Source organism: Equus quagga, chromosome 11 (assembly GCF_021613505.1).
Source record: "Equus quagga isolate Etosha38 chromosome 11, UCLA_HA_Equagga_1.0, whole genome shotgun sequence".
Lineage (NCBI taxonomy): Eukaryota > Metazoa > Chordata > Mammalia > Perissodactyla > Equidae > Equus > Equus quagga.
In genome coordinates this window covers 25,912,241-25,934,939 of record NC_060277.1, presented here as the reverse complement: position 1 = coordinate 25,934,939, position 22,699 = coordinate 25,912,241, and the positions used below count along the sequence as shown (strand labels likewise).

Below are 22,699 nucleotides of genomic sequence, written 5' to 3'. Positions count from 1 at the left end.
TATCTTTCATTACATCTGGAAATCTGTTTCATTCCTTACAAAGTTAAGATATTCCTGAAAGCTGAACTACAGAGCAGTCCTCAAATTCAACCGCATCATAAGGATAATAAAAGTAGGACTCTACCAGTGTTCTCAAAAATTAAATATACACCATTTTACATCTTAACAAATCTGACAGATAAACTACAGTTCTGCAAAGTGTAATTACAAGTTACATTATTAAATGAAGAGTTTTGAGAACCTTGAGCCAAACAAATGAGAGCCAATGTATCAAAAGAGAAGCAATGCTCAAAAGGGAAACCTCCCACTTACCTTGTGACTTTATGTCCATAGTCACATATGGGAAACTCCCAAGGACAGCCATAACCTCTTCATATTTCTCATCTTCAAGAAAATGCAGTAGATTGTGACGATCTGATTCTTTTAAACTCACCAAATCGTGGATAGTCTTAATTTTGTACTGAATTTAAAAAGAGAAAGAAAATAAATCCCAAAGTCATGAATCTTTTCATAAAAATTATTAGCAAGTTTACTAAAACAAAATCAAATAAGTTTTAGAAAAATGTTAAGATTGTATTTATTTCAAAGCAGAAAATATAACTTTATTGCATTTCATGACCTTTTTCTCTAAGGAAATGTAAATTTAGGGTTTTTTCAATTACAAAGTTATTACAGAGTTATTTTCTAAAATCAGAAAAAATAAAGTTAGAGGAAAAAAACTGTAACATTCATATAGAATCTTGATCCAAACAAGAACTACTGCCATCTGATGTGTTCAGTTTGCTGATCCTTATTTTCAATTTTAATAACAACCTTTAAGAGGATAAATTTATCTATAGGTATAGCTGCATCCTTAAGGTTTTACTATGCAATTTTTTCATTTTTGTTGTTTTTTAAATATAACTGCCGCTGCAGTAATATCGATCTTGGCTAAATGGATACTCCGGAGAGCGTTCTTTAATTTCCAGGTGTTTGGTGCGAGCTATTATTGTTTACTTTGACAGACACGGATTAGATCATGAGGCATGTGAAATGCCTGCTTCTGAATTCTTAAGTTTTTAATTATGACTTAAAATGTGATCAAATTTATAAGAGTAACCCAATTACTTGAAAGGACAGAGAACTGATGTAAATTTTTAATACACATTAATTCTACCTTAATATACTATCAAATCCAATGTCGACCTTCTGCCCACTTTGCCCATGTCTACAAAGTAATGTTGAAAATCTCCTACCAAAATTACTGTTTCATTCCGTTTTTTCTATTATTTCCTCAAGTTTTTCATTTATACATATTTTTGCTATATCTTAAGATTCAATATCATGTCTTTACTACAGATTATATTTTCATCTTTATTTGACCTACTTATTTTTTGAATGCTTAATTTTTTCTTTGTTCATACTCAACCAATAAGCCATGAATGAAATGACTGGAAAATATACAGTGCATTTTTACTGAGTACATTTATCGTTGGTAACATAATACAAGGAACAAAGTGCTAACTATTAAAATGCACCAAATCCCAAAGTAGTAAAACGGCTTAGAGCAGTCAAATATTATACCACAGCTACCTAACCCAGAAAATGTCAGCAGAGCCACCTGGGGGACAGTACAGAAGGTTTAAGTCATTCTAATCTAAGAAATTCATCGCACCCAATTCCAAAAACTTTTCATTCATGCTACCTTTAAATGACATGACAAACTGCTTCAACATGTTAAAATAGCTGAGAATCACCTTTTTATGGTTCGAGACCCTCCTAAGATTGTCCTCTTCAATGTGAGGGAGCTGCAGGAGGGGGGACTTGAACTGCTGCAGGCCTTGCACAGCCATCTGGGAAAGCTTCATGCAGTTTTCTAGGGATGCCAAAGTTGGAGCACGAAACTCCCTTTCTTAGAAAGAAGAGGAGCAAAAGGAGAAACAGGGCTGGACTTTTTATATGATCAAGAGTATACAATTCATCACAAAAACAAGAGTCACGTGAACATCCTTAACACCTCAATTTTTATTTTTTTTTTGGTGAGGAGGATTGGCCCTGAGCTAACATCTGTTGCCAATCTTCTTCTTTTTGCTTGAGGAAGATAACTGTTGAGCTAACATCTGTGCCAATCCTCCTTTATTGTGCATGTGGGATGCTGCCAGGCACGGCTTGACTGAGCAGTGTGCAGGTCCACGACTGGATCCAAACCCATGAACCCTGGGCCAAAGTGGAGTGTGAGAACTTAACCACTACACCACTGGGCCAGCCGCGCAAATTTTAAGATGATGGTGTTGATGTTCCTTCAAAAGTTACTGGACAAGACATAAAAAATATACAAACTTCATCAAACGCACATTATCCAATAACCACCATTGATTTAATAGGAAAATTCTTTGCATTACCTCCAAAACCAGTAAATTATCAGACATTATCAGTATCGAGACTGTACTGACACTATGCCAAGAACTGACAGCATCCATAACAACAAACCACGATCACCAACTTCCTTCTTAAGACTTAAGTCTCCCTTTCCATTACTGACCACAAACTCCCTCGTTCTTTTTTCCCTTCATGCAAAAAACATGTCAGGTGAATTTTGAATCACCGTCATATCACTTAAAGAATTATTTCAAACTTGTTGTTTAAATACAGAATAACTTAACTCTAAAAACATTCAGAGGAAGGAAAAGGATATAGTAAATCTTTGTAAACAATAACAATAGATAAAAAAATTAAATTCAAAAATATAATGAGTTGTGATAAAGACTTTACCTAATGGAAAATATAGGAAAGAAATAAGAAAACCATGAACAAAATTGGGAAAGCTGATTCAATTTATAAAACTATAAAGTGTAAGCTGCATATGCTTGCAAGAAAAAGTACAACATAATTAATTATATTTCCTCCGCACCTTCACGGCTCCGGGCCATTATTATTAGTTGGCAGATCACATTAACCATTTCTTGAAGTAGAGAAGGGCATTTTTTTAGCATAAATTGCTGATCTGAAAAACAATAACAAACCTGAAACAAATCATTTTACTTTTATAGTTAAAACATCTTTATCATCTGTAGTCCAAAACTAATACTAAATTGAAGTTGTCCCACAAATATTTTGCACAAACTCAGAATTTTTACAGGTTGAACACAATAGTTTCTCCTCAGCAGCACTACGTCAAAAATCAGCCAGAAAACCCTAGCTCAGATTAGATGTTTCATAGGCAAATTTTTAACATCATGGTGTTGGGTTTTATAAGTTAACTTCCCACCTTTTTCTTTGGAAATAGTCAATCTTAAACTTCATCCCAATATTACTACAATTAAGAACTTTAAGAATTTTATTCTTGTGCACCTAAGTTTCTAAAGTATAATTATGGATAAGTCCACAGACTAAGAATACCTGTCAACTAAACACGGGGGGCGGCAAAGAGACTCTTTCATTTATATTTCATATAATAGTTAACCATTAAGATCATCCATTGGAGGTGGTACTCAACCTAAGAAAATATTTGTCCCCTGTTTCTTATATAATTGGCAAAAACGGAGATAATTTCCTATCTGTACAGAACTCTGGGAACAGAATTACCAGCTAACTTACAACTCCAATAATAATGCCTAAATAGTGCTCTTTCATTCATTCCAACAGAAGCATCCTATCCTATCACCAACCACTAAGCATCAACTGGCCTTGTTTCCAGAGGAGTTTGATTGAATTATTGGCTTAAAAGACAGGGGACAAGGAAGTTTCATTAAGAAAGAACATTTATTCCCTAAGGATAATAACCTTCTTTTAATACTTCAGTTGAAATCATGCAAGTGAAGAAGAGATGATGCTCAAATTCCTAACATCCCTGGAAACACCGCTGTCCCAATCTATTGCTTTTCCTTTAAGTAGAACAGATGGCTTCAAGCACTTATAAAACTTAAGATAAAGACTAAATAGACACTTTACTGGTAACCACTGCTGGAGGGTGGTGGTGGTGGTGCAGGGGTTGACTGAAATATTTGTTGTGAAATCTATTTTTTCTCCCCACAAAGAGCTTACAAAAGCCCTTTTATAAAAAAGTCATTAGGAACTCCTGTATATCAGCAATTGACTAAACATTTCTCATAGAGTATTCCCTCACCTTGAAACATCAAATTTTAACATTTGCCAAAACACCTGACTCAGAACTTCAAAGTATTTGTGAAGTAATTACGTAGTATATAGATTTCTTTTTAAAAGGCCCTTGCGCAATTATATGATTGAGCAAAAACCAACAGCAACAGAAACACTGCATCATGAGCTCTAGTTAAATCCATTGTTTTTGCAGACTAAAACCCTGCAGATATTAGAATCACAAATACCTTCTTCAAGGGTCTCAGGAATTTTCATTCTGGCCAGATGAGACAGCAAAAGAACTCTGGCCTTCAGGCTATATGGGCAGGTAAGCGGAGGCTCATTCTTCTTTAAATTAATGCTGCCAATTTCTCTAATCAGCTAGAGTAAATAAAATACTTATTCAAAAAATATATACTTAAAAAGCATTTAACGTTAATACTTAAATACTTTATCAAGGAATTTGGGAGACAGGCCTAACCTGAGGTATTAGAATATTATCTGTCGGTTTGCTTGTGGCATCTTTATTATACTGAGGATCAAATTCAGAGGCTCCAGCCAAAACCATGATAAGACCTAGGAAAACAAAAAAAATATGAAGGTAAATAAATAAATGTGCTCTTCCTATTAATTTCCCCTCCTATAATCCCTCATTAATCCTAGACTGAGGCCGTTTTCCAGTCATGCACAATGCTAAAAATCATCTTAATCCCACTACTACAAGTATTAACTTCTCCCATAAAAAAATAAACATTTCTTTTTTAAATGTTGTGCAATATTACCTATCACAAGTGAATAGAAATATGCATCAAATTAAGGGCCCCAAAGCAAGTGGATGCATTAAAATCACTTCAAATAGCATCTGTTTCTAGATCTAAGCATGTGTTCCATAGAAAACTTCAAGAGAGTATTAAGTATTCCATGCGATGTTAGTAAATGGTAATGTGAAAAAAGGGGAGGGGTCTGTGGTTAAATAAGGCTGAGAAATAATGAGTTAAAAAGAGTTTTAAGTTTCTTCACTTCTGACTTTTCAGAGCCTTGAGTAAACTAAAATACTCTGTAATTTAGAGAAGTTTTAATTATGGAACCCTGGATGGTTTTATGAGAGTAGTGTTCCTTGAAGTACACATGATTTGCAGCCACCTATATTAGCATTATTCTCGTTAGCCTATACAAGCTCTTTAATGACTGGCATGATAGTCATCAATCACACCTTACAGCAGAAAATACACGCCATGTACCACCAAGAGCAGGACAGTACAGAGGTTAAGTGCACAGATCCTGGAGTTTCCAATTCCTAGCTAAAGGGCCTAGGACAATATTTTTCACCTCTCTATAGGCCTTCGTTTCTTCATATGTGGGTGACACACAGTAAGCACAGTAATATGTTAGAGCTACCACCAATACTACCCTCAAACATTTTCATGAAAACAACTGTTCCTAGACAGTTATGTAAATGGTGGCAATGCTAAAGTAATCAAAGATATATAACCAAACCCACCAGGAACATAATGCTTTTCTGATGGAATTAATTGTGTGAGGCTAAGTATCACCCTCGGAAATGAAACAGAAATCAAGATCACTGATGTAAAAAAAAGCACATTAAAACAGATTATAAACATGAAACATTTTCATAAGGGAGTTTCTATATTAATATTTTAATCTAGCACAAGGAAGAGTGACATGTGTGCATAAGGGAAAGTAACATCCATTCATTCCACAGCAATAAAGGAGCTGCTCATTCCTCAGAAATGTAAGATCTGTTCACACAGTCATATGATCCTGAGGAGTCTCTTTCTCATTACTAAGATAGTTAGTAAAACTGGAAAATCCAAAACACAGAAAACTTCATTCAGGTTTTGGAACAAAAATGCAGTCTCCAGTTAAGCACAATTTAAAATTTAAGCCTCTTTTTTTTTTCTTAAGAAGAGGAAAGAGGATGTTTATGATTTTTGCAGAGCAGTGATTCTGAAAGGCAACTCTATATATTCCAGAGATAAAAGTTACAATGTTAACTTTATAGGATCAAAGAAACTATTTAGGGAGCCAGCCCTGTGGCATGGTGGTTAAGTTCAGCAGGCTCCACTTCGGCAGCCCAGGTTCAGATCCCAGGCGCAGAGTCATGCTGTGGTGGCGACCCATATACAAAGTAGAGGAAGACTGGCACAGATGTTAGCTCACGGCTAATCTTCTTCAAGTAAAAAAAAGAAGAAGAAGAAGACTGGCAACAGATGTTAGCTCAGGGCAAATCTTCCTTAGCAAAAAAGAAAAAAAAAAAGGAGAAGAAGAAGAAAGAAAGAAGAAGTATTTAGGATGGTACTTTTTTTTTTTAATAAGAAATTCTGGGGGCTGGCCCCGTGGCTCAGTGGTTAAGTTCATGTGCTCTGCTTCAGCAGCCCAAGGTTTCACCAATTTGGATCCTGGGCGCGGACATGGCACCACTCATCAGGCCATGTGAGGGGGTGTCCCAGATGCCACAGCCAGAAGGACCCACAACTAAAATATACAACTAGGTACTGGGGAGATTCGGGGAGAAAAAGAAAAAGAGAGAGAGAGAAAGATTGGCAATAGTTGTTAGCTCAGGTGCCAATCTTTTAAAAAAAAAGTCTACAAAGCATTTCAAACAGAAATTCTGAAATAAGACTGCAGGAATGAAATATTCTAGCAGTTTTCCTTCAACATACCCAAGACCTCTACTTATTTTACTACGATTGATAGAGCATAATGTACTGGTTTAGGACTCGGGAATCAGATTGCCTGGGTTGCATCCTGGATTTATACTTATCATGTATCCTTGGGCTCAGTGTCCTCATCTACAAAATGTGCTTAACAACAGCCTTACTTATGGAGGTATAGCAAAGGTTAAATGAGTTAATACATGCATAGTCCCAGCAATGCTGGCACACACAAATACTCAAAACATGTTAGCTAGTAGTATTATAAAATTAGTCCACATGAAGCTTTACCATAAAATTTCTAAAACGAATAATATACACACACACACACCCCTGAGTAAATGGGAATAATAGGAATACATATCAAGAAATGTGATAAAGGGCGTTAGCATTTTCTTCCAGCTTTAGTGATATGAACTGAGTATCTATATGTAAAATGGAATTTCTGCAATTGAATATATATCAACTCCACATAAGTGACTCAGTAAATAATCTAATATCACAATTACTTAAATTTACTTACGTTTCATATCCATATTTCGGGTTTTATAAACAAAATATGTATAAATCTGTGTTGTGCGTATTAGAATCTGGTCTCCGCTATAGCGTATTGAGCGATACCACCAAGAACCCTAAAACACAAATAAAATTAAAGAAGAAATAAAGCATCAAATTTTCCGAACGTTCATAAACCAATAAAAATACTTGAGCTTTAGAACAAATGCCTTTGTTACATATTTCAAATGATTTATATAGCAAAAATTTATACTGCTTGACCTCTAATCACCAACCTAGCTCACTACATACATATGCTTAAAACATTTAAGTTTCAGCTAGAAATTGTTTGATGACAAAATAGGAATGAAACAATCAATTGCTATAAGCAACAAGCTAGTTCCTGACAGATATCATGTCTTCAACAAATATTTGATAAGTAAGTATAAGAGCAATTTTACAGCTGATACACTACTTTCACTCACATTACTCCATACAATCGGATCCTCACAACAATACTATGAAGAAGGCAAGACAAGCTAACGATTAGCCTCAGTGTGGGACTCAGAGGAACTATAAAATCAGAAAGACCACCACCAGTTACAAGAGCAATAACAGTAAAATCATAAACTTCATGGAATCTCCCTATTAGGGTCCTACGCAGCTGTTTTTAAAAATGAGGTTGCTCTCTATGCTGTACCCCTAATTTATGAAGCAAAAATGTCACAGAACAATACATACAGCAAGATCACATTTTTTAAAAGTGTGCATGTATACTTAATGCATAGAAAAATATTTGAAAGGGAAAAGACCAAATTGAGCAGTGATTATCTCTGACACAGAAATGGAGTTGAGGGAGGTAGTGAAGGAAGATTTTCATTCTAAACTCTAAACCCATCCGTATTATCTCAGTTGTGCGTAAATTTTGGATTGGAGGGAGATATATTTTAACATACATAAGTGATGTCACCTTTAGAAGACAAAGTATGTTGAAGCTAAGACTCTTAAAATTCAAGGATCAATGGATTATATTCTAATACAAATTACAATCTTATAAGGAGACTCTCCAAAGCATGCCACCAATTCTCTTTCCAAAAAAATATTAATGAAAAGAGCTAGAACTTACCACAACAACTGGAAGGATAACCATGAACGCCAATCCATATACAAGTAAAACCTAGAATTGAAAAGACGAAAAAAAAGTGGTGGCCTTCGTCAGGTAAACTATAACTTCTATGAAGACTTATTTTGAGGCTTACATGTGGGAGGCACTATTAAAAGCACTTCTCATGTATTATTTTGTTTAATCCTTATTTTTAAACTGTGTGAAAAAGGTACCATTATTATTTTCCTTTTGCAGATAGGGAACCTGCAGCATATATGGGTTACATGGCTGGCTAGATCACACAGCTAGTAGGCAGCAGAGCTAGGACTGGCATCCAGCCATTCAAGCTCTAGAGCGTATGCTCTTATCCACTATAATAAATTACCTTTTAATTTGCTCTATAGATAACGCTAGCAAAACAGCTTTATACGTATTTCCCTTCCAGTCAGGTACTTATATATCCACACCTTGGCAAGCAGTTGGTGCCTTGGAAATGACTGATAGAACCCTGGGTTTCTTTGCCTAAAGATCAAGGAGGAACTTCATAATGTTCTGTCTGCAAGTAATTTCTGTCTATTGGTCTCAGATTTTTCCCCTACTGCTTGATCCCAAATCTGGTAGCTAACTATCTTTTTCTTCTCTAGTATTGCCAGAGTAACCCTAAGTATTATAAACAACCTTCTATACAGCAACTATATACCTTTGAAGACAATGCATGTTAATCTGCCATAAAATAACATCAAATAGCCATTTCAAAACAAATTAGACTATATGGATATTTTTATTGCTTCAAAGATAGCTCCTAAATAATTATTTTCAAGAAAGTTGAAGAGGGAAGCATCTACTCCTGAATAATAGGTTAAGGTAATTCCTGATGCTTTTAGAGTTGCAGCATCTATCAGTGATTAAAGTCTGATACCCTACTGCCTCTTGAAGAACCATATGGAATATATATATCATTAATTTAGCATACATTAATCTAGGCTGGGTAAATGTGAAAATTAGGATAATTTAAATTCTGAGCACTACTTAGGATAAATGTAAATACTATAAAAAAAATAGTAGTTCCTCAAACCAAGGCTAGGACCCGATCTGAAACTGCCTCCAAAAGAAAAGAAATTACCACAATTCTAAGGTTTTAAAATTAGATTTAGAACACACTGCCCCAAACCAGCAATCTAATAATGGGAACCAAGTCCTTTCTCCATTATGTAGAAACAGTCTTCACAATACAGAGCTAAATTAAAAACAGTATCCCAGTACTTTCTTTGTAAAATCTCTCTTTATATTACCAAGATATGTCAAATATATTATAATCCATCTCCTTTAAATGCACTCACCAAAATTGAATTTTTCTGGTCAACTATCCAGGCTGGCAGGGCAATTCCAAAGCTTGTGGCTAAAATAGAAAGAATATTTCTGAAGAGTCTCCACTTGCAATTTTATTTATTTATATCCCAAAATTCCATCTCCAACTCCCCAAAAAAAGCTTTAAGAAAGATTCTCTTATTATATCCATCCTCATTACACAAAAGTTAATGGATACGGGTTATATCTGAAACTTTAAATTTTTCCAGAGGGGAAAAATAAAACCTCTAAGTATATGAATTCCTTCTTCCTAGAAAATCTAAATTCTTTCATATGTCCCCAGTTTATGTAAACTCTATGAAAAGACAAGAAAATGTTTAAAGTCAATAAAGAAAAACAGATTTTTTTTCCACCCAATTTTTGGAAAATAGGATAACAGGAAATAATGAATGACCGTGACTACTCTTCTCATTAAATCAATCTAAGTTCTACCTTTCAAACTAGTCTCTAGAAAGAAAAATAAAGTAAAAATTAAAGGGAACTCACATATCTGTTTAACTTCTGTGGTTATAATTTTCCTATTCATAAACTAAGAAAATTAAAATATTCTTTTCAACCTAGTTAACATTTTCATAATATATATCATATCGTCAGTATTTTTTACTCATCATTTACCACACCTTGAGGCCCATCTGGATTTCCAAACTCTTCCCAATTTTTCCGAGATTCTTCATCAGTTAAACTAGCATCAAAAGAACAAAGTTGCACAATTAGAAAGCCATATCTAACAATAAGAACTTGTATATATAAACTCCACTAACCAGCCAACTCACTTCTTAAAGAGATTAATTTCAGAGACTCAAGAAGAGTAAGGAACTCTACATTAACACAAAATGCTAACTATTGAGACTTGATACAAATTCCTGGTTCTCAAGTTTAGCTAGTTCAAGCCAGATGAAACTTTAAACACTACTACATCTTCTGAAAAGTCAGGGATCACAGGTGACTTTTCTTTCTTATATGCGCATATATTTTCTAAAATTTCTTCAATGAGCATGTTTATACTTTAATAATGATATATACTTATTTTTAAATATAAACAATATATAACTAATAATCACTCCTTCAAAACTGGCACATTACCACATTCTCAAAGAAAAAAGTGAACATCTGTAAAACTCCATTGCCATGGAAAAGGTCATTTGCATTGTGCTAAGATCCCAATTTTCTCCTAAGCCAACTGCCAGCAGGACTATGGAAATATCTGCTAAAGCAACAGCTTCCTAACCAGGCAATAAGAAAGTGACAGAGAGACTTTTTAAACACCTAAATATAAATATAACCCCTGAACTGGGCAATGGCTCAAGAAAAAGAGAGAGAGTGATTTTATTCCAGATCCCAGTATAGCTGTTAAAAAAACATTAAAAGAAAATTTTAATTCCTTCAAAAACTTTACAATGTTGTTAAGGAGACAAGGCAGACACACAAAAGAATGACCAATAATATAATAACAAAGGCATTCTTGCAGACCAATTGGCAAAAGATTCTGTTTATGTCCAAATCCAATTTTAGCCATATTTCTATTTCCCAGAACAGATGCACTTAAAATACAATGTAGTTCGTATTTAACAAAGCTCCATGTTGAGAGAGAGAATACAGAAGTACCTTTACAAAACAGCAAATCTTCTCAATGATTTGAAAATATTTTAAAATTTAGATTTGGTCATTTATGAAAACCAGTACCTTGATGTCTTTAGTCCTTATTTAACTGTAACTCCACTTACACTATTTGACCTAAGGCAACAGTAAAATACAGAAACCAATGAAAAGCATTATTAAAGAGGCTGCAAGTTCAGAACAAGTGGGGCCAAGATTCTTTTCTGCCAACGGAAGGATGTTTCTCAAAAAAGTTTTGTCCCAGTTTCCCTGGACAATTGATCTACTCCACCCAGAGCTTTAGCTATAGTTTCCTCTCAATAGTTAAGTCTTCTAATCAGATTCCTTCCCCCAAAATAATGATCTCTGCCCTCTTCTGCCTTTCTGAGAAACTGCTCTGTTTGCTATACAACACCTTCAGATTTTGCAAAATAAAGTAAGGCTCACATCACAGAAGCACTCGATTTTTCAACCTGCAAACACACACCTGATTACAAGTCTATTAACTCATTAATTAAACCACTTGTACAACTGCTGTGTGACAGGCACCATGCTGGATACTCAATCAAATTAAAGGAATCATCGCCTTTTTAAAAGGTCAGTGAAAAAGCAACTATTTTTTGCTACTCAGTGCTTCCGTCTAACACCATTACTGAGACTTACAGTACTTAAAGAATTACGTGATTTTAGTCTAATTCATCTGTAACAAGCTTCAACAAAACCAGTGATGCTAACAGAATTTTTAAAAATTCAATGAGTATAAAGTGCCCTAAACGTGGTTATATCCCTTAACTTTGGAGGTGGGAGGTTGTGTCACAGATCTAACGAAATCTATGCCCCTTTTGCCATGGAAAAAAATGCACATTTATAAATAAACAAATTCTGTATATAATTTCAGGGACCCCAGAGAATAAATCCTGACCTAGAGAATGCTTTCACTAAATTATCTATGAGTGCCCCTAAGCTGGCTATGTAGAACTAATTTACATGTCATGTGTAGGAACACATAAAAACACACGTGTGTGTTTGTTTTTTAAGGCTGGCACCTGAGCTAACATCTCTTGCCAATCTTTTTTTTCTCTTCTCCCCAAAGCGCCCCCCCAGTACATAGTTGTATATTCTCATTGTGGCATATGGGACGCCACCTCAGCATGGCCTGGTGAGCAGTGCCATGTCCGCGCCCAGGATCTAAAGCAGTGAAACCCTGGGCCACCAAATCGGAGGCGTGCAAACTTAACCACTCGGCCACAGGGCCAGCCCCAAAACACACGTTTTAAAAAATTAAAATAGCTTTAAGGTAATATCTATGCTGCCCATTTATTAGAAAGTAGCTTAAAGAGAGGTTTTACATCCAAAAGCCAAATCCCAACTATATCCAGAAGAATGAACCAGAGTATTCAACAGCTGGTCTAACTTCTCAAAAATAACCATACCTCGGGGCTGGCCCCGTGGCTGAGTGCTTAAGTTCGCGTGCTCCACTGCAAGCGGCCCAGTGTTTCATTGGTTCGAATCCTGGGCGCGGACATGGCACTGCTCATCAAACCACGCTGAGGCAGCATCCCACATGCCACAACTAGAAGGACCCACAACGAAGAATATACAACTATGTACCGGGTGGCTTTGGGGAGAAAAAGGAAAAAAATGAAATCTTTAAAAAAAAAAAAAAAAAAAAACCATACCTCCCCTTTAGGTTAGAACCTGCTATGAAGAAATAGGAATGACCTAGCTAGTTTGTTATAATGGGCAAATAAGGGAGAGGAAATATCCTGAATAACCAAAGAAAATTCTAAAAAATTTTGAGGATCAAAACCTGTAACGGCACTCCAAAAGCTACTTGAGTTATACTTAGGCTGCTGGAGTTACACGTAAGACGGGAGCTTTAATTCAATCACTTAGAACTTATATTTAGTAAACTGCACACCTTGATCTAACGTAGGTATACCTGTACAAGGTACAAGATCTCAAAGTTCCGGGTCCCAAAATGATTTTACTTCTGCATTTGTCTGATAAAATCATCAACTACTTAAGATGTTTCACAGACAAAATTTCTGTATCTTGATCGTGTAACTGAGTTAAAACCAAAGGCCATATATTATTATTCTGTACTTTTTGAAATAGTTACAATACATCATACTCAGATTTTCAGTAACCTGAGAACAAAATCATGAACTTGGAACTACTAGTTAAATAATTTTGGCTATCTGACTTCCTCTGGAAATCCTCAGTTCTTAAATTACCTGAAGACAGCAACTAAGGCACTGCAATACTTGTGCAACGAGAATAAATGCTCGAAGGAGATACACAGTAAAAAGAGGGAAGGAGACACCAACTGAAAGATAGCAATTTGGAGGACATCTGCCATGCAGAAGAGAAAATGTAGTACAGGCTTCAGAAGCTCCTGAACACACTGCTTTATCACAGAATCATATTCACACAGATAACCAGCAATCCGTGGAAAGGGGGGAGAGGAGACAGTCAATATACTTTTATTAAGCACAAAAATGAGTAAGACAATATTTCCCAAACTTCTGTCATTCACGTGCCACTTTCACAGTTTGCTATTATATCTGAGTATCTTATTATTTACTTCTATTTTTAAAATTAGCTCACAAAATTATACATCACCGAGTCCTTAAAGCACTAGATATCTTATCTATATCTATTCTTAATTCAACATAAGGGCTGTGGGGGGGCGGGCCAGTCTGGTGGCGCAGCAGTTAAGTTCCCACGTTATGTTTCAGCGGCCCGGGGTTCACTGGTTTGGATCCCAGGTGTGAACATGGCACCACTTGGCAAGCCATGCTGTGGTAGGCGTCCACATATAAAGTAGAGGAAGATGGGCACGGATGTTAGCTCTGGGCCAGTTTTCCTCAGCAAAAAACAGGAGGATTGGCAGCAGATATTAGCTCAGGGCTCATCTTCCTCAAAAAAAAAAAAAAAGAGCTGTGTGGAGATATACCTATCATGAGTCCTGAAGAACCCAGCTTTCTTTTATCTCCTGTAAGAATAACGACTTTTAATTGTACACACCCTATCCTGTTTCCCAAAGATTAAACTGGTCTTTAAACAGTTTAAAAATGAGACAAGCTACATTGCCAAAACAAGAGAAAAAGATCCAGCCTAATAAAAAGCCTACAAAGGAAAACAAGGTGTAAGCATATCCTCTTCTAATCAGGATGCTTAGAAAATAGCTTGATTAACATATCACTTACTACTTAATTTAACCACTTCACATTACAAAAGCATTACTCTAAGTTACTTAAAAGTAAGGTTTAGTTAAATTACCACTTTAGGGTTGCTAGGTAGCTCCCGTAAAAGACACTCAACATGAGGTGAGCATTTAACAAAAGTGTATGACAACTATTTTGTTTACTATTTTATTCAAATAGAAAACTGTCTATACTGATGAGGATTTTTAGGCTGCTTAATTTTAAAATGGCTTATGATGAGAATTTTTAGGCTGGTTAGTTTTAAAACTACAGATGAGATTCAGGCTCCAAGGAGTGGAATTTGTTTGCCCCTTTGTTGGGAAACATTTACATTTCTAAGGGAAACCTCTATCTGTGAAGATGCCTCCCTCTCTGTGCCAGGAAGAAGGGGGGATGGTCTTATCTCTAGAAGCTCTTAATCAATGCCAGAGGCAAGAACTTAAGTTGGTTACTGTCTGGCAACCTCATGTAACTGACCCTCCCCCCCACCCCCACCCCACCCCCCCCCACCCCCCCCCCACCCCCCGCCACGAATCCTCCTTTGTCTTTAGCCGAGGATAAAATTCAAGCGGTGACTTCTGCCATTTACTCAATCCGGTTTGATTCTTATCTAAAAGTTGTGGGACCGCCAAACGGCCAGACCATACGGGCACTGATACCATTTTAACTTTTTTACATATTCTTTGTCTTGTAAAGAGATAACTCACATACCTATGCCTTAAATTTAGCCCTAACCCTCAACTCAGGGCAGCAGCAGGAGCTCTGACTGCCCGTGGGTCCTGTCCCCACGCACCAGCTCTGCCTGCCCATGGGCTCTGTCCCCATGCCAGCAGGGGCAGCAGAAGCGGCAGCAGCAGGAGCTCTGACTGCCCGTGGGTCCTGTCCCCACACACCAGCTCTGCTTGCCCATGGGTCCTGTCCCCATGCCAGCGGGGACAGCAGCAGCGGCTCTGCCTGCCCATGGGCTCTGTCCCCATGCCAGCGGGGGCAGCAGAAGAGGCGGCAGCAGAAGCTCTGACTGCCCATGGGTCCTGTCCCCATGCTATTCTATACTATTCTCTAAATAAAAGAGCACTACTGCCAGATCTTAAGAGTCTAAAGAAATCTTTCTTTCGACTCCTCGGCTCACCGACCCCGCCTCATATACCACTCTTAAAAATGTGTAATGGGTCCTATGATACTTACGCTGCATAAGCTTTTGCTATTCTCATGAACATAACTTCATCGCCTCCTTTATCTGGATGATATTTAAGTGACAGCAAACGATACTGTTTCTTAATTTCTGCTACTGTTGCCCCCTAAAAGGAAAAGCTTTGTTTCAGTAAAAATAAGCACAATGCCGTAAAAGCATAATCATATTGTGAACCTAAAACTATGAACTAGTCAATATTTCCAGAAGGCGAAAATGAAGTTTTCTTCCTCTATGTTTGTCCTATATATTTCCTATGTGTTTGAAATCTCCATAAATTTCACCCCATATATTCTTAAAATAAAAATATACTTATTTTGTCCAATGTATTTATTTTATTGAGTACCTACTATGTGCCATGCAGTACCCTAGGCACCAATGATATGAGAGTGAAACTATATAATGCTGTATTTAAGTAAAATACAAAAGTAGTGATATTTAAATATCAAACAATGATCACAGTAAATTAAGTTTGGCTGGCAAACCTTCAAATCAAAGGTTAATTTCCTAAGAAATAATCTGAAGAATATCTGGTTTCATTTGCTTGTGAATATTTTAAGTAAACACTTAATAAGTTTACCTTAGTTATTTCCCAAGTAGACTCAATTTCTATTAATAAATTTTTCATATTGATTTTTTATGGCATTAAATTGCCCCCAAACCTTTTAATCTTAGAAAATCTCTCTTGATGATCATGATCACCACAATAAGAAAAATCAGAGGATATGCAAACTTTTCTTCTACAAAGCACAAAACTAGAACTCCTCACCCTGTATTAAATGAATCTCTGGATCAAGTCATCTACTGAGCAGAGACTAGAGGTAAAGGAAAACAGTTTGGGTAAAAAAATGGAAAGAGTACTTAGATTCAGGTTGGCTACTAAGAACTTATGGGACCAGAGATAAGACACAAATTTTCTAGGACTCATTTTCTCCATCAGAAAAAAAGACTAGATGATCTCTAGCATTCATTTCAGTTCCAACTTTCCACTGTTATACCTAAAAGACAAATTTTCTATTGGGACTCATCAATCAAGTTCAATCAATAGATCATCTTCTAAGGGGCATACCCAAGGTTAACCTGAATTTCTATGACAATGACATCAGTTCTTTATAAGACATAAAGACTTAACATAGAGCCTTAGTGTCAACTAACACAGGGTCATAAGATTTTTATCGTCCAACTAACAAATGAAGCTCCTGGTTTTAACTTTGCATTAAACTACTCTTATACATGCCTTTTAAAAATATACTACCTTTCATCTCATCTTCAAATATTCTTATATTTTAGCAATTACAAACCAATAATAGGATGGAAATCAACATCTGTAGCTTAAAAAACATACGTGCATTAAATAATGGATTAGATGTTATTTTAGTAAAAAGTTTAATTGACCAAAGTCTGATTTCTTTAGGCATGGCCCAGTTTTTTTTAGCATGTGGATCTATAGTATTTTCATGGGATCATTAAACTAATGTGCATTAAATAAAAAGACTACTTACAGGATCCAAATTTAATACTTCATAAGGATTGTATTCTTGATATTCTCGGTCTGTTTTGGAAACTTTGTATACAAGGAATAAGAACAATGCCCATCCTGCAAGCAGAACTATCTTCCTGTTTAGGAAAAACATAAGAGAAGTATAAATAAATACATCTATGTGGTTTTCCTTAAGATTCTAAAGACATTATGGCAAGATCAAGGCATAAAATAACCTAAAGTGGTCCCATTATCACCAGGCTACTGACAAACTCTATAAGCACTGGGTTGTAAACTCCTGTTAGCAAGGACAGTGTCATTTTCACCTTTGAATTCTCTAGAATCTAGTGCAATGCCCTGCATGCAATATTCTTTCAGTTACTAGTCACAGAATTTTAAGTACAGAAGTTAATTCGATTTACTAACTGACTGGACCCACTACATTAAATCAAAATACATTAATACTAAGTATTCAGTAAATCATTTAATGTGAAAAAGAATTGCTCTTGACCTTGCAATTACACTTTTAGTAGGATAAACTCTGAAAAATAATGAGTCAACCGTGCAAAGATGAATAAATACGCCTTGTTTATAATAGTCAAACCTGGGAGACAACCTAAATGTCCATTTACAGGAAACTAGTAAAATAAACCATTTTACAGGAGACTTAATAAATAAACCAAGAAACAGCCACACAATGAAACACTTTTTAGCCAATATAGATACAGAAAAATGTGCGTAATAGGTTAAAAAGATACAAAAGAACATATAGTTTGGAAAAAAACTAATTTCTTCTCTCCACTATGTCCTGTTTACTAAAAATATTCAAAACATCGACGTTACCAGTATTGGAGAGCTAAAGAAAAAAAGAACTCTCATACACTACATTCTGAAGGCCTATCTGGCAATAAGGTACCAAAAGCCCTAAAGTACAGACCCTTTTAATTATCAATCTACTCCACTTCCAGAAATTTAGAAGGAAATAAACTAGAATTAAGTATATATAAAGTGTAAAAGGGTGGTTACAGATATAAATAATAGCAGAAAACACACACACCCCCCAACGTCCATCAATAGACTACTGGACAAATACCAGTACATCCATACAGTGAAATACTATTCAGCCACCAAAAATATTATTTGCTGTGGAAGATTATCTGCCTTGTATTGTTAAATTAAAAAAGAAAAAACAGCTTTCAAAGTTGTGTGTATAATATAATCCTATTTTTTGTAAATAAAAGTTTATTATAGATAAAAATATAGAAGGTAACATCTTAATAGTGGCTATCTGTAAAATGATGAAATTGTGTAATTTTTATTTTTTAAGACCCTCTGTATCACAATTTGTTACACTGAGCAGGAACTGTTAAACAAAGACATTTAAAATGAATCATAGGAGGCCTAATCAAACAATATTCAACTGACCTGTTTCAAAGACAGAAAGAAAACATTTCATGTGTTTAAGTTTGCTTGGTAGAAACCTAAATTAAACATGTTTATTTGGAATGAGCCTCTAGGATCCAGTTCCAACCCACCTGCTTACCTTTAATCATTCCTGATTTTTCCAACAAAATAAATCCCTATCTCCCAAAGTTCCCTAAGCTTTGCCCATCATCATGCTTTTGCTCTCTTGGATCTTTCTACCTAGAATTCCCATTCCCCATCTCTGCCTATCCAAACTCTATTCATCCTTCAAGATTCACCTCAAATTATCCACCATGCAAGAAGCAATACTTAACTCTTGTCAAGATGATCAATGGGGAGACTGGTTATATAAAGGACAAACCATGACTTTCCTCCTCTGACTCGCTGCAAGCTCCTTGAACACGTAGATAGGATCTTATTCAGTTTTGACTAACCCCAGAGTAGCTTAAACACAGCTGGCACTCAGATGCAAATTTCTTTCCATCTGGCCAAAATAATGCTCTAAACCTTATTAAGAGCAGAATACTGCAAGCTGCTTTCCATACTATCTACATGCCCAAGGACAAAGAGGGAGCCCTACCTGGAACACTCCCACTTTACCTGGCTATTTAGGGAGAGGTAAAGAATATAAGCTCTGTAACAAAACTACCTGAGGTCAAATCCCAGCTTCACCACCTATTAACTGAGAGATCTTGGCAAGCTGCTTGGCTTTTTACAATTCAGCTTCCAACTTTTAGGGTGGGTTTGAGAATTAAACAAGATTAGGTATGTAAAGCACCTAACAAGGTGCCTCACAGATAGTAAATATTCAATTCACATTAGCTACTGGCTGTTATTAGTAACTCTGACCCAAATCTCAGCTCAGACCTCACTTACTTAGGGAAGCCTTCTCTGTCTCCGGGCAGAGTTAAGAGCCCTTCCTCAGCTCTTTCATGGCACCTCCCTTACTAAACCTTATTCTCATGACTTGTTTACTCACCAATATCCCTCAAGACTAAGTTGCTGAACTACGTCTATTTGTTAATTACAGCATATCAGCACCTAGTATAATAGCTGACACATACATAGTAGGCACACAATAACTACCTATTGAATGAATAATTTAAAATAGTAATTTTAAACTCGAACCCAAAGTTTGCTAATACCCTCAACATGCTAAAGAACACTTGAAAATACACTTGACTCCCACACAAATTAGTAACTCCACATTTTGTTCTGCCAACTCCCCCAAAAGCTCAGAAAACAAAGATAATAGTGAAATTGAAAACCACTAAAGCAAGATTTAAAAGCAAACAAGAGTAGAAGGGAAAGGGAAGAAAACACCTAGGATATGCTACACCACATGATAGATGCTTTATACATAGCATCTGGCTTTTAAGCCAAAGAATGAAGGCAGGAGGAAAGAGGCCCATGACAGAACCCCCAGGCTGATGAAAATTACCACAACCAATAAAACCATGCTCTAATTTCCTGAGAGCCAAAGCAAAGGTGGAAACATAATGGATTACAACACGCTCCATGTCCAATTTTTTAAAAGCATGTTTGGTTCCTCTGAAAATTTAAGCATTTTCCCTACGTATAGCTTCAATAATTATCTTGTGAAGTTTCTTCTTTAAGGACATTTTAAAAGTCATTTTGGAAGCAACTTCCAGAAATTAGAGTACTACACAATGACTGCTTAATTTGACTGCTTAATTTTGCAAGAATGCTTCAGGGTTAAGTAGTAAAAAGGTTCTGATGGTTTCTGACCTTATCTAAAATTGTTACCAGTATCTATTTAAATTCTTCCTAATGCATCCCTTAATCTGTACTTCCATTTAAGTAAATCGGCTTGCTAATCACCAAAGAGAACTTCACAGAGTTGGGGCTTCTTCCTTGTAAACTGAGGTTCAGATACGCACAAAGTGTTGACCAAAGCCCAAAAAAAACAATATTGAGAGGCCAAAAATATTTGCCTTGCTGCCTCATAAAAGTTTAATTTAAAATGAGAAGCAATAGCAAAGAATAGACAGTGAACATGAAACTACTCTTATATATACTAATTTTGCTTTTTAGTTTCACATCATTGAAGAACTCAACACCAAAGCTAAGATTTCCCTCCCTCTCAAAGGAAAAGTCAGAGAGACCTTCAAAAGTGACACCTACCAGGGAAAGTCAAACCTTACAAAGAAAACTATTTAAACTCCCTGAAATTACACAGACATGTTGAAAACTATCAATATCATTTAAAACAAGATTAAAGAATAACTGGCGCTACTTTTACTAACGTTCTGTTCCAGGTCTTCTCCTTCTTTCTACTGGAGAGACAGACGTAGGTAATTCGCAAGATACAGTCCTGCAATGAGGGCAACTCTTTCACATATTAGTTTCATCTATTACCTCCAAACGGATGACTTAGAATGAAGGTCTAAAGCTCAGGCCCTAAACCTGTACCCCAGAGCCTCACAAAATCAAATGGGCCCACTCTAACTAAACACGCTAATGGCTTGTTTAAGCAGATGGGCCTGCCAAAAGAAAGGTGACTAGGTCCCCGCTCCACCTATTCTAGCTGCAAGACCTTGGTCAAGTCACCTCATCTTCTTAGTCTCAGTTTTCTCATCTGAGAAAAAGCAAAAACATCTACCTTGAAGTTAATATAAAACTAATGAGATAACAAACAAAGCCCTAGCACAGCACCTGGCCTACAGTAGGTGCTCAATAAACTCTATCATCATGAAACGCAAACTTGGCCATGTCACCTCCCTGCTCCTGATAATCTTTTAAACATTCCCCCATACTCTTTAAGACAAAATTTAAATCTTGACATAAGACGCACAAGGTCTTCCTTCAACATTTGACTTCTCTTTTTCCCTTCCTCCCCTGAGTCAGAAGTGCACTCTCTCCTTTGAGCTTCTAAATCTCTCTGTTCAGACAGCTCTTGAATTTACTAATCACATCTTATCCCTACTAAGGCTATAATTTCTTTACAGACAGATTTTATTCATTGTTCTAGCTCTATTTTACATGCTATCTAACAAAGATTAAGCACTAAGTATGTTTTTTTATTGAAACCAATTACTTACTTTACTGTAGGAATAATATTTGGCTGGGGTTTTAATAACCGCAAACGATACCACATACATCTTCCATATACTTTTCTGATATTCTTTAATCGAATTTGCTCTGTCAAAAAAGAAAAATAAGGTGATAAGTTAATCGTTTTTCACAGTGATGACAAAACCAGAGTTAAAATCATATTAACCTTCATTACCATGCTAGTTATTCTACTGGAACGTTAAAGTACTGCCTACTTAAATAACCTTTAAGAAAAATTCAGAACATAAGTTAAATTTTCTGCCACTAAGAAAAAACGATCTATATGGAAAATTTTATTCAACTACCAGGCAACCATTTTCCAAGTGAGACTTAAACAACTTCTGGTTGAAAAATGCAAAAACTGACTTGAACCCAAAATATTCACTCATATAATCAGTAATTTCTGAGAAATTCTCTCCTCTTTTCCCTTCTGCTATAGAAGAAACAAAAAGTATAAAATAGCTGGAGCCAGCCCTGTGGCTGAGTGGTTAAGTTCACGTGCTCTGCTTTGGCAGCCCAGAGTTTCAGTGGTTTGGATCCTGGGCGTGGACCTAGCGCTGCTCATCAAGCCATGCTGAGGTGGTGTCCCATATAGCTCAACTAGAAGGACCTACAAGCAGAATATACAACTATGTAGTGGGGGGCTTTGGGGAGAAGAAAAAAAGGTGTAAAGCAGCTGAAATGTGGTTTATTAAAGAAACTAAACAGAAATGACACTCTTCCAACATAAAAATAATTATGTTAAATTAGAAAAATCACCCAAACACGTAAGAAGTTAAAACAAGTTCCTCTAAGAGTTACAACAAAAAGTATTACTTTTTAGTCCCCAGGAAAAACCTGCAAATCGATTAAAAAGGAATTAAACCAAAGCCAAAATATCATGTCTGGTTTTACTAAAACTCACCACAATCACTTGAATAACTCTCCCAAGTTAGAAAAATTCTTTTAAGTAAGTTTTAAAATAAAAATCCACCTTTTCATGAAGACAGCATGCAGAAAGCAAAG

General features: G+C 36.0%; 1 protein-coding gene across 1 annotated transcript in view; it reads right to left on the bottom strand.

Moving 5' to 3' along the window:
• The window catches only part of SEC63 (SEC63 homolog, protein translocation regulator), a 68,728-nt gene that overhangs the window by 20,487 nt on the left and 25,542 nt on the right, over positions 1-22,699 (bottom strand). Inside the window, exons 2-13 of the mRNA XM_046675569.1 lie at positions 21,682-21,781; positions 17,217-17,331; positions 15,711-15,823; positions 10,341-10,402; positions 9,693-9,751; positions 8,374-8,424; positions 7,276-7,384; positions 4,559-4,653; positions 4,326-4,458; positions 2,891-2,983; positions 1,737-1,891; positions 313-460 (exon numbers count right to left, since the gene is read on the bottom strand). Coding sequence (XP_046531525.1) covers positions 313-460; positions 1,737-1,891; positions 2,891-2,983; positions 4,326-4,458; positions 4,559-4,653; positions 7,276-7,384; positions 8,374-8,424; positions 9,693-9,751; positions 10,341-10,402; positions 15,711-15,823; positions 17,217-17,331; positions 21,682-21,781 — 1,233 coding nt within the window. The remainder of the gene's footprint in view (positions 1-312; positions 461-1,736; positions 1,892-2,890; positions 2,984-4,325; positions 4,459-4,558; positions 4,654-7,275; positions 7,385-8,373; positions 8,425-9,692; positions 9,752-10,340; positions 10,403-15,710; positions 15,824-17,216; positions 17,332-21,681; positions 21,782-22,699) is intronic.